This window comes from Cebus imitator, unplaced genomic scaffold, assembly GCF_001604975.1.
Source record: "Cebus imitator isolate Cc_AM_T3 unplaced genomic scaffold, Cebus_imitator-1.0 Scaffold638, whole genome shotgun sequence".
Lineage (NCBI taxonomy): Eukaryota > Metazoa > Chordata > Mammalia > Primates > Cebidae > Cebus > Cebus imitator.
Genome location: NW_016107953.1, coordinates 816,848 through 832,704, shown reverse-complemented (window position 1 = coordinate 832,704; position 15,857 = coordinate 816,848). Strand labels below are relative to the sequence as shown.

General features: G+C 55.1%; 1 protein-coding gene across 1 annotated transcript; it reads left to right on the top strand.

Moving 5' to 3' along the window:
• Positions 1-5,952: 5,952 nt before the first annotated feature.
• LOC108295413 (lipocalin-1-like) lies at positions 5,953-11,557 on the top strand. Its single transcript, XM_037734586.1, has 7 exons — positions 5,953-6,185; positions 6,635-6,765; positions 8,454-8,524; positions 9,062-9,172; positions 10,027-10,128; positions 10,329-10,355; positions 11,472-11,557. Exons 1-6 carry the CDS (start codon positions 6,096-6,098, stop codon positions 10,352-10,354), a joined length of 531 nt encoding a protein of 176 aa, XP_037590514.1. The 5' UTR covers positions 5,953-6,095; the 3' UTR covers position 10,355; positions 11,472-11,557.
• Positions 11,558-15,857: the final 4,300 nt, after the last annotated feature.

Sequence of the window (15,857 nt, the reverse complement as noted above, 5' to 3'; positions counted from 1 at the left end):
GAGAAGCAGTATAAACGAGAATACTTAGCCAAGAACCTGTTTCAGTCCTCCAGTAACCCGCCACACAACCTGGATTTTTCTGAATAATTGCTTTGTATTTTGTCTTAAATAGTATAGTATTTAAAAACCCTAGGATTTCCCATCTATTAAAGTGGACTATATTCTGTAGCCACTAAAATGGATGGTAAACCAAAGCCAAAATACACGAAGACCTTTATGACGATCCACTAATTAAATAGTAAATATATTTTTCTTATTTTCTTTTCTCTAGCTTATTTTATTTATAAGAATATAGCATATAACACACAAAATGAGTTAATTGTTTGTGATTGGTATGTCTCCAGTCAGCAGTGGGTTATTGGTGATTAAGTTTTGGGGGAGTCAAAAGTTATATGCAGATTTTTGACTGTGCGGGGTGTTGGCATCCCTAATCCCATGTTGTTCAAGGGTCAACTGTAGTTCGAAATGACTCTTGTCCTCAAAAAACCAAAGGATAACCTTTAAGGCATTGGGAACTTTGAGTCTAAACTGCTTTGTAATCTTTTTTCACCATGTACTGAAAAGTGTGGCTAGTTATGTTTGATCCACATTCTAGAGAAATTTGTATGTTTTAATTTTTTTTCTTGGTCCTTTCTTCATGTGTAATGGTTGCTTTTAACAACTATTCACTGAGGTGATCCTGCTCGGTCCCAGTCTAGCAGCTTAAGTGTATAGAAAAACTGAACTAGGAATTGAATTTTGAAGAAATAAAGGTGTAAGAGTAAAATATATATATGAAGTGACAAAAAAAATCACAAAGCTCACACATGAAAAAAGCTGATAGGTGCAATAAACATCATCAAATGGAAGAAAAAAACATAAGATCTGATTGGTTACTTCCTGGCATACCTCTATAAAACTTATTTTTTCTATATCTCTTGGCTGCTACTCCTTGATTATTGGTTCCTATGAAAATGATCTCCTATAAATAGAATAGAAAGGTAATTCAGCCTTCCCTCTGACGTGGGGTTCAGATTCGTTTCTCATCATCGGTTGGGGGCTGCAGGACACACGTGGTCGCCATCACAGATGCGCGTGTGATGATGCCTCCGTGGGCGTCGGCCCCCTAAGCAGCAGCTCTGATCAATTCTCCTTCGTGAGGTGACCGCCAAAGTAGTGCAGAGCTGGCCGGGGCATTCGTGTGTGACTGAGTACTTTTTACACAGAGAGGACTTCGGTCCTGAAGGATGTCAGTGCACGTCAGGGGATGACAGACATTGGTGAGGACTGATCCCAGGTTACAAGCATTCACATCGGGGGCTGAGGGATGTTGGTGAGGACTGATCCCAGCTCACAGGCATGCACGTCAGGGGCTGACAGTCACTGGTTAGGACTGAATCCCGGCTTACAGGCGTGTACATTGGGAGCTCAGAACAGCTGACCATGACTCGTTTCAGGCTTACCCCAGGATGAAACCTCCCTCTCCTTCCCGACCGGCCAACTTCCATTCATGTCCTGCTGTGACATGCAGTCCAGCATCCTTGGGTCATGACACCAGGTGCACTGGCACAGGGAACGGTGGGCATATTCCTGAAAATGAAGAGGACCGGGGGGGGGGGGCAGGAGCTTCTAAGCTAGAGTGACCCTCAGCGTCAACAGGCCCCTCTGCACCTGAACAAGCCCGGGGCCTCCCAATACCACGGAAAGAGACAGCTGTGGCAAATTTTACAAAGTCATGCCCAGCGGAGCTCCCCGCTTGAGCATGGCAAGGACCAGGCAGGGGCATCTCAGGGTCTGCGGGAGGCAGCGGGCACTGCAGAGGCCCGGGGCACACTGTCTCCAGCCTCGCTAGCTGGGCCATTGCTCTGCAGCGCCTGCACCCATGGGTGCTTCCTGTCACACCTCATCCTACCCACGTTACTGCCAGAGTGAGGAATGCGCTCAGCCTCGGCCCTGAGATGGTCGTCTCCTTACTCAGCCCCTCTTCCCGTCCTTGTGGCTTCCGGGTCGCCTCTTCCCCCGACTGCCTTTTCCCCTCCTCTGCCCGCTCTTCCCTGCAGCTGTCCGTCCTCCTCTCCATCACCGGCAGGAGCTCCTCGTGCGCTCTGCATGCTGAGACCGTGCATCTGGACGCCGCACAGGTCCTTCCCTCCGCCTGGCTCGCCTCCTGCCTCTGTGAAAGACGTGACTCTTCCGCAGCTTTCGGACGTACCTCCTGGTCACAGAGGGATTGTCCCATTTCTTCCACACGTTTTTAAAGTTTTGCTTTTCATATTAAGCCTTTTAATCTGCCTGGAATCCACTGTGTGCCGTGTGAGGTAGGGAGCTAAATGGATATGTCCTTTCGTATGGATAAAACCTTCATTGATTCAATATCTTCCCCTCAAATGTGTTTGCTACGCTCCTAATTTTCTGATTCCATTTCCGGTCTCTGCCTGGGCTCCCTCCTGTTGTGGCGATCTATCCGTGCAGCCTCGTGACAACACCACAGGCTTAATGACAGTGGCAAAGGACACCCAGCCCCGCCGGCCGTGTGCCCCGCTCAGCTTCCCTCAGTCACGCGAGCATCTCTTTGGCCTCTGTCTGCAGTGTCTGTCACCTCGCCTTTCCTGATGGCGTTGAACTGCTGCTTTTCTCGTTGATTTCTTCAGCAGGCTTGCCAGAGGTCTACCCATTTACTGCATTTTCCTCTACAAGCCAGTTTTGCTTTTGTGGGTTATCTCACTTTTTCTGTATTCTCTGGTCCACGGATTTCTCTTCTTTATTAGTTCTGTCTTCTGATATCTTTAGGTTATGTGTTATTGTTTTCTATTTAAATGCCTAACTTATTTTTCATTGTATAATAGATGCATCTAAGGCCGTAGACTTGAACTTTTCTCTTTATGTAACGCTCTGCTCGTTGCTCATTCTAGTTTTATTGCCTTGTAGCTGAAAAGGGCAGGCTCTGCTGTGTTGGTTCTGTGAAATTCCCTATATTGCCTGGTATGTGGCCTAATTTTTAAATGATTCCATGTGTCCTTAATAAGAATTAACAATTAAGAATTGTTCATTGTAACAATTACAACAATGTAACTTGTTTAGCTGTTGGGGCAGTGTCTTTGTATACTTTACAATTTTGGTTCCAAATCTTCTTCATTAGTATGAACTTTAAAAACTCTAGCTCTCTGTGTCGAATGGAGAAGTACTGGCATCTCCTGTTCCGACTGTGGATTTGGCTCCTTTGTTCTTCAGTCTGTTTTGGCTTCTTGCATTTTTATTCAGTGTGCCTTCAAATTCATGAATATTCATCTTGTGATTATGCTTTCAATTGTTTTCATGTCGATGAAACTTTTCATCCACGCTGATGAAAAATAAATCATGCTTGTGTCTAACAGCCTTCTTCATTTGTTTGGGAAATTTATTATCCCTGCCTGCCCCTTTCTACTTCCCTCTCACCATAGCTCACTATTTTCCTGTGCTTAATGTGCATCTTTTCATTCATATGAACCCATGCATATGGGCACAAGTGTGTTTTGTGTGAATTTAACACTCTTTAAATATCCACTAAAATGGAACCTTCCTCCCTGCATCAAAGTCTGCACCATTCGTGTTTGTACGGCCAGCAGGTAGTTCGCTTTGCTGACATCATTTATCCCCGCTGCCCCAGTCTGCTACAGACTTGCTAAAATTCTCCCTTTCAAAGCTCCTTTAATGGAGGCCAGTGAGTGGGAAACACTCTCAGCTGTTTTTCAGTGTCTGAGATGTCTTTATTTTGCCTTCAGCATTTTATGAAAGTTGCACTGAGAATAACATGCAAAGGTAAATATTGTCCTCCCTGGGTTTGTTAAAGATGTCACTCCATTGTCTTCCGGGAGGCAGTGTTGCTGCTGAGAAGTCTGCCGTCAGCTCACATCTGTGTTTTTGGTAGGCTGTGAGGCTCTTCTTTCTGGCCATTTTGACTTTTTTCTCCTTTTCTGGATGATCTGCATTTCACTTTAATATTCTAGGAGTGGATTTCTCAATTTTGATCATTCCTTGGTTTGTAAGTGAGATCTGGGATCTGATGTCTTTTGAATTCTAGAGAATCCTGAGCCATTATGTTGCTTTGTTGCCGTTTAAAAAATGTTTTTCTTTGAGAACTCCTATTCCATTTATATTGGAGCCTCTTGATCTATTCTCCATGTGTCTTAACTTTGTGCATGTGTGTGTGTGCATGTGTGTATGTGTGTGTATGTGTGCATGCATGTGTGTATGTACGCATGTGTAAGTGGGTGTGTGTATGTGTGTATGTGCATATGTATGTGAATGTATATGTGGATGTGTGTGTGCATGTGTTTGTGTATGTGTGCATGTGTGTGTTATATGCATGTATGTCTGCATGTGTATGTGGGTGTGCATGTGTGGGTGCATGTGTATGTGCATGTGTGTTGTATGCATGTGCATGTGGTTGTGTGTATGTGTGTATGTGCATGAGTGCATGTGTATGTGCATGAATGTGTGCGTGTGTGTATGTGCATGTGCATATATGCACATGTATGCATGTGTGCATGTGTGTGTGTGTGTGTGTGTGTGTGTTTTCAGAGCTGCTGCACTCTGGTTGGTTTCCTCCACTCATTTTGTTACTAGCTGCAGGCTGGAGACTGAATCTATCTGTAACGCCTCAATTTTCTTCCAGATTGCTCTGTCTTTGGTGACTTTGTTAGAAGTATCTTCCCCAACACTAAGTCTCTTCCACTATGTCAAGTCTGGAATTGGTCCTGTCTGTTGAGTTTTTTATTCACTTTATTATTCATCTTCAAGATTTGTAATTATTTCTATTTCATCTCTCGTGTTTCTTTTATTCTGGCCTGTTCTAATTTTACACTTTATATATTTTTAAATCGCTAGGCATTTCAGTCATACTCCTGCAGTTTTAAAGTGTGTGTCAGACTTTCCTTAGCTGGTGTAAGTTCCTGCACCAATTGCTCATTTTAAGCCTGCCTTTCTCAGAGTGCTGTTGCCTTGGGTCATTTGGAACCTCGCCCTGCTAGCTCATTTCAAGGTGAGGAGGTCGTGCCTCTGCGTGTCTGCCTTTCTCCGCCATCTTGTTGAGCCGTGTTTCGTAGCCTCTGCCCCATCCTGGGTCCCAGGCTTCTGCTCTGCGGTGATGTGGAGGGTGTCACAGATAAAGTCACCCTTTCTGAGGACGGCTCATCTCAGCTTCTGCTCTTGTGGCTGCGTCGCTGTCCTCTTGCCTTCCTATGCCACAGAGTCCACCCAGTTATAAGAAGTTACAGCCCTGGATGTGTCAGGAAGGGCTTCCAGCCTCCTGCCTGGACTCAGGAAAGCCGCACCCATCACTCCCAGGAGCTGGACCCTGGCCTTCTCTGCCTGCCTTGGGACTTGGAGCCAACAGGCCCACCTCAGCCCCATCACCAGCCTGCGCTTCTCCTCCATTCCTGGTTTTGTGTGTGTGTGCGTGCGCATATGCGTGCATGTCTGCATGTACGCACATGCATGTACACACTCACCTATCTTGGTCTTCTGTCTGTCTGACCTATTCCTGCTCTGTGTGTGGAGCAGAGAAGGTCCTTATTGCACACCTTGCTGAGGAGTGTGGACACCCTCCTTAAATGCACATGGTACCATGTTCACACAGCAGGGTTCCTCTTTTTCCAGGATGAATCTGAGGCCAAGTAACCTGCCCAGAGATGCAGGAAGTTCAGCTGAGCCCCAAGCCCGTGGCCCTCGGACTCCAACGCAAAACCCCTTTGGTGGTGTGCACACCAGTGCGTGTGGGATGGCTGGAGGGCGCCTTTACTGCCACACACGTCCCCAGGAGGCCTGCACGCCTTTCACTCCCTTCAGTTTCCTCCCAGATGAAATCTGCAGACGCGCTCCTCTGCACGTGGCCCTGTCCGCATGATCCTGTGGGATTAACAAGCTGTTATTCACCAGCCTCCAACAATGGCACGTTATCTGCTCCATTGCAGAACTGGCCGTGTTTACATCCAGGAAGGGATTGGTCAGTCACCTGTGCCAGGTACCCAGGGGACCCTGAGCCCAGCAGTATAAAGGGCAGCCACGGGAGAAGCAGCACAGCCTCTCCCAGCCCCAGCAAGTCACCTGTCAGGCTGCCGTGAACTCAGACCCTGGAGATGAAGGCCCTGCTCCTGACTGTCAGCCTCAGCCTCATTGCTGCCCTGCAGGCCCACCACCTCCTGGCCTCGGACGAGGATATTCAGGATGTGAGGCTCAGATGAGAAGGGTGGGCTGGAGTGGGTGTGGGGTGAGGCTGAGACTGCTGGATGGAGACCCCATCCTTCCCCCATCCAAGGAGACCCTCATTTTCGGGTTGGGTGTTAAAGCCCTGTCCCAAGGGAATGGTGAGAAGGGGCAGCAGGAGTCTGGGCTGGGGGGTGGGGGCACAGAGGGGCAAGGCTGGGAGGGTGGGGGTCCGGCTGACTTCACTTCTCCCCTGGGGGTGAGGGCTCCCGTGGTCCTGGCTGAATTGCAGGGACTGGAGCCACCTTCAGGTGGGCCTGGCGAGGCGCTGGGTGTCTGGGTGGGTCAGATTGGGGAATGCACCTCGTCTCCAGCCCTCGGGGTGGGGTAGAGTCTGAGGGCTGCAGACCAGGGAAGCAGGGAGAGGCTCTGGAGCGGTCGGCCTGAGCCTGATGTAGAGGAACTTCTCCAGGCATCAGGGACATGGTATCTAAAGGCCATAATGGTGGACTGGGAGCTTCCTGAGATGAATCTGGAATCGATGACACCCATGACCCTCACGACCCTGGAAGGGGGCAACCTGGAAGCCAAGGTCACCATGCTGTGAGTGTCGCCAGCCGGCTGGGCAGCCTGCAACCTGGTCTATGGCCTTCATTTCCCCACCCAGGAGCGCTCTGGTGCTGGGGAGGTGGGCAGACCTGCTGGGAGGACCCTCTCAGCCCCTTCTGTAATGCTTGAGGGCAAACTGTGCCACTGAAGTGCCTCGGCTGGGGGGGCCTGGGGGGCAGAGGCCCTGGATCAGACCCCGTGGGCTACCAGGGGCAGTGCTGGGTACTGCCCACTTCATTCACCCACTGGGGAATGTCTGGTGCTGTGCAGGACCCTTTGGGAAAAGGTATTCACCTTAGACCAGAGTCAGACCCGCAGGCAGGGCCCATGGACTGTGGACTCGTAGCCCTGGCAGTAAATTTCTGCTCTGGAGAAGCGCGGGGATGAGGCTTGCAGAATGACCAAGAGGGGACGTAGGACATCATGGAGAAGACCCCTTGGAAGTCCCTGTGTAGTGCTCACCTGTGCCACTTCCACCCACGTGGCTCACATCTGTGACTTCCCACCTGTGTGGCCCCCACCTGTGCCACTTCCCACCTGTGTGATTTCACCCACATGGCTCCCACCTGCGCATCTTCCCACCTGTGTGATTTCACCCACATGGCTCCCACCTACACAGCTTCCCACCCGTGTGATTTCACCTGCGTGGCTCCCACCTCCGCATTTTCCCACCTGTGTGATTTCACCTGTGTAGCTCCCACCTGTGCAGCTTCCCACCTGTGTGATTTCACCCACATGGCTCCCACCTGCACAGCTTCCCACCCGTGTGATTTCACCTGTGTAGCTCCCACCTGTGCAGCTTTCTACCTGTGTGATTTCACCCACGTGGCTCCCACCTGTGCACCTTCCCACCTGTGTGACTCCCACCTGCGCAACTTCCCACCAGTGTGATTTCACCTGTGTGGCTCCCACCTGTGCAGCTTCCCACCTGTGTGGCTCTCACCTGTGCCACTTCCCACCTCTGTGATTTCACCCACATAGCTCCCACCTGTGCCACTTCCCACCTGTGTGATTTCACCCACATGTCTCCCACCTGCACATCTTCCCACCTGTGTGATTTCACCATGGTGGTTCCCACCTGCACATCTTCCCACCTGTATGATTTCATCTGTGTGGCTCCCACCTGTGCCATTTCCCACCAGTGTGATTTCACCCCCGCGTAGCTTCCCCCTGAGTGGCATACAGTGCTGTGCTCTGGTCCTGGGGACCAGTCCTTAGGAAGTCACTGACCCTGGCAATGACCCTGATGTTTGTCTGTTGTTTTCCCGAAAGCCCCCAACTCAACCTTTCCCTCTGGGCCAGATGATGGTAGACGTGGGGCTTGATCCTGAATATCTCCAAAAGGAAGCAAGCACCTGGTGGGATGAGGGCTCAGCCCCACGCCACAGACACTGCCTGCAAACCAGGCAGCCCAGGTCCCTCTGGCAGCAAACATGGCAGGGGGGTTAGGAAGGCAGCCACCAGGAGTGGTGCAGAGCTCCTGGCCACCTCAGGAGACCACAGGAACTCCAGTGTGGCCTGGAAGGGCCGCTGGCGCCTGGTCTGAGATGCAGAGAAGCACCCTCCTCCATGGGCGTGTGGCAGACCTGGGGCCGCCTTTGCAGGGCATTGTGGCGTGGCTGCTTCCAGGCCGGGGGAGGCACAGGCCAGGGACGCTTTGCCAGGGAGCTTCTGTTTTCCAGGATAAATGGCCAGTGCCAGGAGATGAAGGCCATCCTGGAGAAAACTGACGAGCCAGGAAAATACACGGCTGGTGAGTCCTGGAGTCCGAGCCGGAGCCTGAGCTCAAACACATATTGAAAGTGGGGGGTCAGCCAGTGCCTTTTTGGGGTGGCCTTTTGGCCTGCTGCCTTCTGACCCCATTAAAAGCCCACTCTCCCTTCCCGCTGATCAATTTGTGTTAGAGACGTGAACCCTTGACTCCAAACACCAGGTGTGGTGGGACGGACCCTCTGGACTGTCCCTGTAGCTCTGGCTGAGGCCCAGGTGGGGCCAGGAGTACAGTCATATTTGGCTGCGGGGGCTGTACCCCAACTCCCACCTCCGCAGACCTCACACCTGGAACCTCCCATGCCTCACTGGTCTGGGATGTGGCCGCCTCTCGGATGCGCCGGGTTCCTGGGAAGTGGGGGTCCCATGGCCTGGGACTCAGGCCTGTTGGGAGATCTCTGGGAAGTTGGGAGGGTGCAGAAGCTGTGGGTCTTGCTGGGCCCAGTGCCACATGCTGTCCCGGGATCCTCTCTGAAGGCTCCAGTGGCTAATTCAGAACTGTGCTGCTGTCCTTCTGCAGATGGGGGCAAGCATGTGATGTACGTCATCAGGTCGCACGTGAAGGACCACTACATCCTTTACTGTGAGGATGAGATGCACGGGAAGTTGACCAGAGTGGTTGAGCTCATGGGTGGGTCCCGCACCCCCACCCTGCGGCCCAAGCCTCTCTACTGTCCTCCCTCCTCCCTTGGTCTCCTGCACCCTCTTTCCACGGGAGAAGCCACTGGGACCCAGGAACCTACTGCAGTTTCCTTAGGAAGGGTTTTCCTGATAAAAGCCCCAATTCCCAGCCCTGGAGTTCAGGATTCAGGATGCCCCGGCCTAGGTCTGCGGCGGAGGCAGGAAGGAGCCGCGGCTGTCGGCACAGGAGCTTAGAGGTCACACATGTCACCAGGTGGACCAGGCCCTCCCCTGGGGCAGCTCCCTGCAGCGTCATCCTTGGGCGCGTTCCTGCGGGGTGTCCAGCAGGGGAGAGGAGCGGGAATGTGAGCAGGAGTCTTCGTGGAAAGGACGTTCCAGCTCCTGGGGTTGAACTCTGGACGAGGTGGCGCCTGCAGACAGTGGCGCGTCAGCACCGTCCCTGCCTGAGGACGAGGCCCGCGAAGGCTCCTGAGCTCTCCCTGGAGCCAGGGGTGTGCGAATCACAGAGGCGTGGGACAGGCGGTGCCCTGCTGCCCCAGAGGGGAGAGGCGCTTCCTTCAGGGCGGCCCGTCCTGCCATCTGTCCATCCTCACTCTGGGAGATGCTCCGGCACAGATGGAGAGCCCTTCCCACTTCTCCCAGTTCTGCTGCCGCGGGAGCCTCCCGAGCTGTCCACAGTGCCCTGGTACCACTTTGCCAGCCTGAGGGCCTCTGGGTTCAAGTCCCCCCGTGGTGGGTGAGGTCTCCCTCCCCAGCCCAGCTCAGGCCTCCAGGCTGGGACAGGGGTGCCGGCAACTGCCCAGTGCTGCCGGGAGCACCCACATCTCATCCTGGTACCCATAGGAAGAGACCCCGAGAACAACCCAGAAGCCTTGGAGGACTTTGTGAAGGCTGCAGGAGCCCGTGGGCTCAGCACGGAGAACATCCTCATCCCCAGGCAGAGCGGTAGGAAGGATGGCCCTGTGGAGTCCCCACGTCCCTGCGTGGGGACGTTGGCAGAGCCGCATTGCTCGGGCACATAGTTGCGCTGTGTGTAATTCTGGCTTTGTCCTTCCTGGGGTGGTGGAGCTGGCGGCCGATGAGGGCCCCAGTCCTGACTGCATTCCTGGGGCCTCCTGACTCACCTGTGCTTCCTTTTCCTGCAGAAACCTGCTCTCCAGGGAGCGATTAGGGTGAGTGAACAGCTTTAGAGGATGCTTGAGAAAACCAGCCCTGGGGCTCAGTGGCACTTCAAGAGGCCGAGGGGTCTCTCCCACCCACCCCACTCCTACCTGGGTGGGAGACGCCCCGCGTGGGCCAGGCAAGTGTGAGCTCTGCTCCTGAGCTACCTGCACTTGGGCACCGGCCTCTGCTCTTGCCCTGGGCGTGACTCCTGGGCAGCTAGGAAGCCCGCAGTGCCAAGCCTGCCTTTGCTGGTTGCTGGCGGAGACGGTGTCTACCCCACAGCCCCGTGCATGGGAGCAGGTGGGAGATTCAGGTTCCTCCTCAACACCCCTCACCCTCAGCCGTCCTTGTGACCCCGCTTACCCCATGAATTGCTCAAAGATTCAGCAAAGTGGCAGGTGTGCCTATGCTCACTGTGTCAGATGGGCCCCTCGATAGCTGCACGAGGGAACCAGAGGTTCAGAGACTTGCCCAAGGTCACCTGCCCAGGTGTGGGCAGAGCCAGAATCCCGACCGTATTGCTGTCCTTCCCACGCCCTCCCCTTGGTCTGCAGCCACCTGACATCTCTTCACTCAGCAGGGAGCTCTGTGGGCAGCCTGCGGGGGGTCCCTGTCCCATCTGCTCCAATCCGGAGGCTGGAGCCCCCACCTGCAGCCCCCGAAAGCCTAGTGTGTGCCCCCCACACCATAGCCCCCGAGGGCTGGATGTGTGACCCCCACCATAGCCCCCAAGAGTCTGCATGTGCCCCCCCACATCATGGCCCTCAAGAGCCTGCATGTGCCCCCCACACCATAGCCCCAAGAGCCTGGCGTGTGCCCCCACACCATAGTCCCTGAGAGCCCTGTGTGTGCCCCCACACCCTGGCCCCTGAGACTGTGCATGTGCCCCCCACACAACAGCCCCCGAGAGCCCGCATGTACCTCCACCCTGCAGCCCCCTAGAGCCCACAGGTGTACCCCATACCATAGCCCCTGAGAGCCTGGCATGTTCCCCCGCACCGTAGCCCCTGAGAGCTCACATGCGCCCCCACACTGTAGCACCCAAGAACCCGCATGCGCCCCCACGAAGCATCCCCCTCCCACCCTCCCTGTCCTGGGCTCACTCACCCTTCCCCCCTTTCTAGGGCAGAGGGCACCTTGGCTCCTCAGCAGCCCAAGGATGGCACCACCCAGCACCTCTGTCGTTCACAGGGACATGGAGAAAGCCCCCTCACCCCTGCAGAACCCAGGTGGCTGCACCCCTTCCTACCAGCACCCCCCTTCCTCCCGCTCTGTGTCCCCCTCCTGGTTCTTCATAAAGAGCTTCAGCAGGTCCTGGTGACTCCGCCTATCTGTGGGGTCCTTTGGGTGGGGGCTGGCTGGGTGCTCCCTTGGGTGCAGGGAGAGGGTGGGAAGTGGGAGGAAGGACAGAGGACCAGCCTCGGCCCAGTTCTCCATGGTGGGTGCTGCAGGTCAACGGTGTGAGGGGCCTGGCGGGCGGGTGGGTGCTAGGGGCTGGGCCTGAGGGTCCCGGGGTGCTTCCTGCAGGTCAGCCACCCATGGAGCTCAGGCTCTGGCAGTGAGCAGGGTGGGGCAGGGCTCTGCTCCTTGGTCCCACACAAGTAAGACCCGAAGGCCTAGGACTCAGTGCAGCTGCTGCCCCAGAGGGGGACTGGGCAGGGCCACCTGGGCCCTGGGCACGGACCCTGAGTTTGGATGTGGGGGGAGGGGACAGCAGCTCCAGGCTGGATCTCACCAGCCCTGTCCTCAGGCGAACCTCACCAGCTCTGCCCCCCAGGGCCTGGCCCAACGCTGTCCCTCTCTGTGCATGGGCAGGTTTGGGACAGCATGTTCCCAGCTTGGGGACAGCCACCACAGGTGCCACCTCACGCAGGTGCCTTTCCTGAGCCTGGCGGTTTGTAGGATTTAAGGTTTCCTTAGACGGCGCAGCACCACAGTCATGCTGGGAGTGAGGAGAGGCAGACTCTTAGTGACTCATTGTTCTGCAGGAGAGAGTGGCGGCCCGGCAGGGCCACATGGGTTGGCTTGCGCCCGGGACAGGACAGTAGCTGTTGGAGCTCAGGGACAGCCTATGTAAAGGGAGCGGAGGGGGTAGCGGGTGAGGACGCGGCTGCCTGTGGCCAGCTAACAGGAGTCATTTCTCTGCTCCAGGGCATAGGGGCCGTCCCTGATTGTCTGCTACCTGGCCTTAGGGCAATGAGGGCTGGTGGGGAGTGGCCCCGGAGAGGGACCGTGTGACTAGGGCAGAGCTGCTGTGTGGACCAATCAGCTGCTCAGGAAGAAGGGGTTGGGCTTAGCCGGGCCTGAACACTGCTTCAAGACTGCATTTTCAAAAAAGTCGATTCTGGCCGGGCATGGTGGCTCGTGCCTGTGTTCCCAGCACTTTGGGAGGCGGAGGTGAGAGAATCACTTGAAGCTGGGAGTTGGAGACCAGCCTGGGCAACAGAGCGAGCCCCATCTCTACCCCCACCCAAAAATTAGCTGGGCTTAATGGCACACACCTGTAGTCCCAGCCACTTGGGAGGCTGAGGTGGGAGGATTGTTTGAGCCCAGGAGATGCAGTGAGCTATGAACATGTCACAGCATTCCAGCCTGGGAGACAGAGAGACGCCCTGTCTCAAAAAATAAGATGAAAAATAAAAGAAACCTGATTCCGCTTGGGCTCCACTTTCTGTATCTCAAGACGAAGCTCGGTTCTTACGAGGGCTCTGAGGTTCTCGTAGCTGGTGCCACCCATGCCCAGCTCCATCTCCCATCTGCCAGGCTCCAGGGGTGACATGGCTGCAGCAGGTGTCACCTGCAGAGGGTGGACGTGACCACGAGGGCTGCCACTGCACCAGTCTTCAGACGCCGCGCCGATGAGTGCGAAGAGCCCGTGCACGCACGTGTAGCTCAGAAAGTGCTGCGTGCCCCATACGACCTCCACGGGGAAGCCAGCACCAGCCTCTCCCATAGGGCCAGTGCCAGAGCCGAGGCCGGGCAGCAGTCTGGGTGACTGTGCAGACAGGAGAGGGTGAAGGGCAGCAGTGATGGAGGAAGACTGACGCCCCACCTGGGGGGCACCCCAGAAGGGAGCAGCCCTCGCTACGTGTGGAGATTCGGAGATTCGGAGAACTCTCACAGGGACCAGAGCGTGACTGCGCCGGAGCTGGAGAGGGACCTCTGGACCCGAATCGACGCCTCAATCAGTCCCTTCCAAAGGGGGTTTGGGAGGCGCTGGACCGCAATGGATGCCTCAGGGAGGCGCAGGGTCTGGTGCGGAGGGGCCGTCTGGAGAGGAGGTGTCCCTGGAGGACTGGTGGGGAGGAAAGTGGCCGTGAAGAAGGCAGTGAAGAAGGAGGGCCGGGCGGGGGGGGGGGTGGCACCTTGGAAGATGTGGCGGAAGGTCCAGGGGCCACACATCAGCCCCAACGTCTCCGTTCATCCCAATTTTATCTCAAGCATGTGTTGGGTTTTTCCTTATCCCTCTCTGCATTATTTTAAAAATGGCTGCTCTAGGGGTGATGGCGACATCCTTAATTCACAGTGGACTTGGAAGGAGGGGAGGCAGATGGGGTGGTGAGTGTGCACCCCACATTCGGAATCCCTGGCCATTTGGGTTCTATGCCAGCTCTGGGTTTATTGCCCTCGGTTTCTAACGGTGCTTGATGATCCTGTGTGCGCCTGGAGCGGGACCCTCACACGCTTCTCCTTCGTAGCTGGTGCACTGTTGGGTCTTGGTAGCCAAGGGTGCTGGAAGAAGGGGCTTCCCTTTACATTCAGGGGTCTTCTTCTTCCATCTCTGTCCTGAGGGGCTTGGCTGGCAAGCGGGATGCCAGGTGGAGCTCAGACTCAGTGAAGTCAGCAGCAGCCCCATGGGTGGCATTTGGTGATTTCTTGGGTTCCCAAAGTCAGCGAACTTCTCTGCCGTCCCAGGGGCCACAGACACACCCTCTCCAGGGAGGCCTGAGCGCCTTCCAGGTTGTTCCTACCCGGGTGCTCAGCCTCAGCCCTGGGGTAGAGCTGGCTCCGTCTCTGTTATTTCTGTGGTTTTAGAGTCCTCTTTACCGGCGGCAGCCCCTTTTCTTTCACCAGTTGGGAGTTCTTTACAGTAAGCTTTGCCTTTCAAATGATGGCACCACCTGTCTCTGACACCCTCCCTCTGTGTGAACCAAGGCCTTTACTTTCTGGATTTGGACACACTGACATCTGGGGCCTTCCCCACCCTGGAGGAAGTGCTTCTCCTGGAGCTGGCTAATTTCTAGAAACAGCTGATGGCTTGTCTGTAAGGGTGCCTTCCATAGGCAAACCAGCCAGTCCAGAGCCCACACCCTCGCCAGGGCAGGTACCGGACACTAGGGACAGCCAGTCCTCACACCCCAGAGCCTGGGACACTATTGAAACCAGCCCACCCTGAGCCTGTTCACCCTGCTTCCTCCATTCCTTCCCGTGGAAACGTGGGAACCGCAGTGCAGGCTCTGCCCACACTGTCCTCCTGCCCACCCCCTCCCCACCACCCGTGCCTCCCGACAGGCCCTGGTGCTTCCGCGAGCCCCGCCCCTCCTGTTTCTAGGGACCTGAGTGTCACAAGCCTTCGTCCTCAGTCATCCCCATGGCTGTGTCTTCCCTTCCCAGCCTAAAGCAAATCCTGGGAACTTTTCAAACGCCTGCAGCCCAGAGTCCTTTCTCCATGTTATGTGGAGCCATCCCGGCGTCCCAGCCCCTGTGAAGGAGGTGGCCATGCCTGCTCAGCCAGTCCTGGAAGCCACGGTTAGAGCTGCTCTCCCGCTAGGCCAATGCGTGAATCCGGCATTTTGGATTCATCGTCAACCGTGAGCCACGCTGGACGCTAGCTACAGTGCTGAGGGCAGATTTTATTCAGCAGCTTCTGAGAGCCAGGGACAGGGTTCCACGCCACTTTGTGCAGGGGTGAAGGGGCGCTGTGAAGGGAGAATGGGGGTGCAGAAGAGAGTGGGGCTCCAGTGAAAAGTCACAGGGGGCTGGTCAGGGTCAGCGCAGCGGGGTCGGCTGTGTGGTAATTATGGAAGGCAGGAGTCTTCTGCCAACAGGGTCTGGGAAACGGAGGCCCATTCTTCCCGAAGATCACATTTCTAAGGAATGGCTTGCAGGTCCTTGAGAATAACCTTTTTTTTATTTTGAGACAGAGTCTTGCTCTGTCATCCAGGCTGGGTGCAGTGGTGCTATCTCAGCTCACTGCAACCTCCTCCACCTCCCAGGTTCAAGCAATTCTCCTGTCCCAGCCTCCCGAGTAGCTGGGATTACAGGCACCTGCCACCACACCTGGCTAATTTTTGTATTTTTAGTAGAGACAGGGTTTCAGCATGTTGGCCAGGCTGGTCTCGAACTCCTGACCTCAAGTGATCTGCTCACCTCAGCCTCCCAAAGTGCTGAGATTACAGATGTGAGCCACCGCGCCCAGCCTGAGAGACACTTCTGCATTGTAGGAGAAACACGGACTTCTCAAGGGGCAGAGGAAGGAGGCACAGGCGTAAGCCCTTTTTAGCAAATGC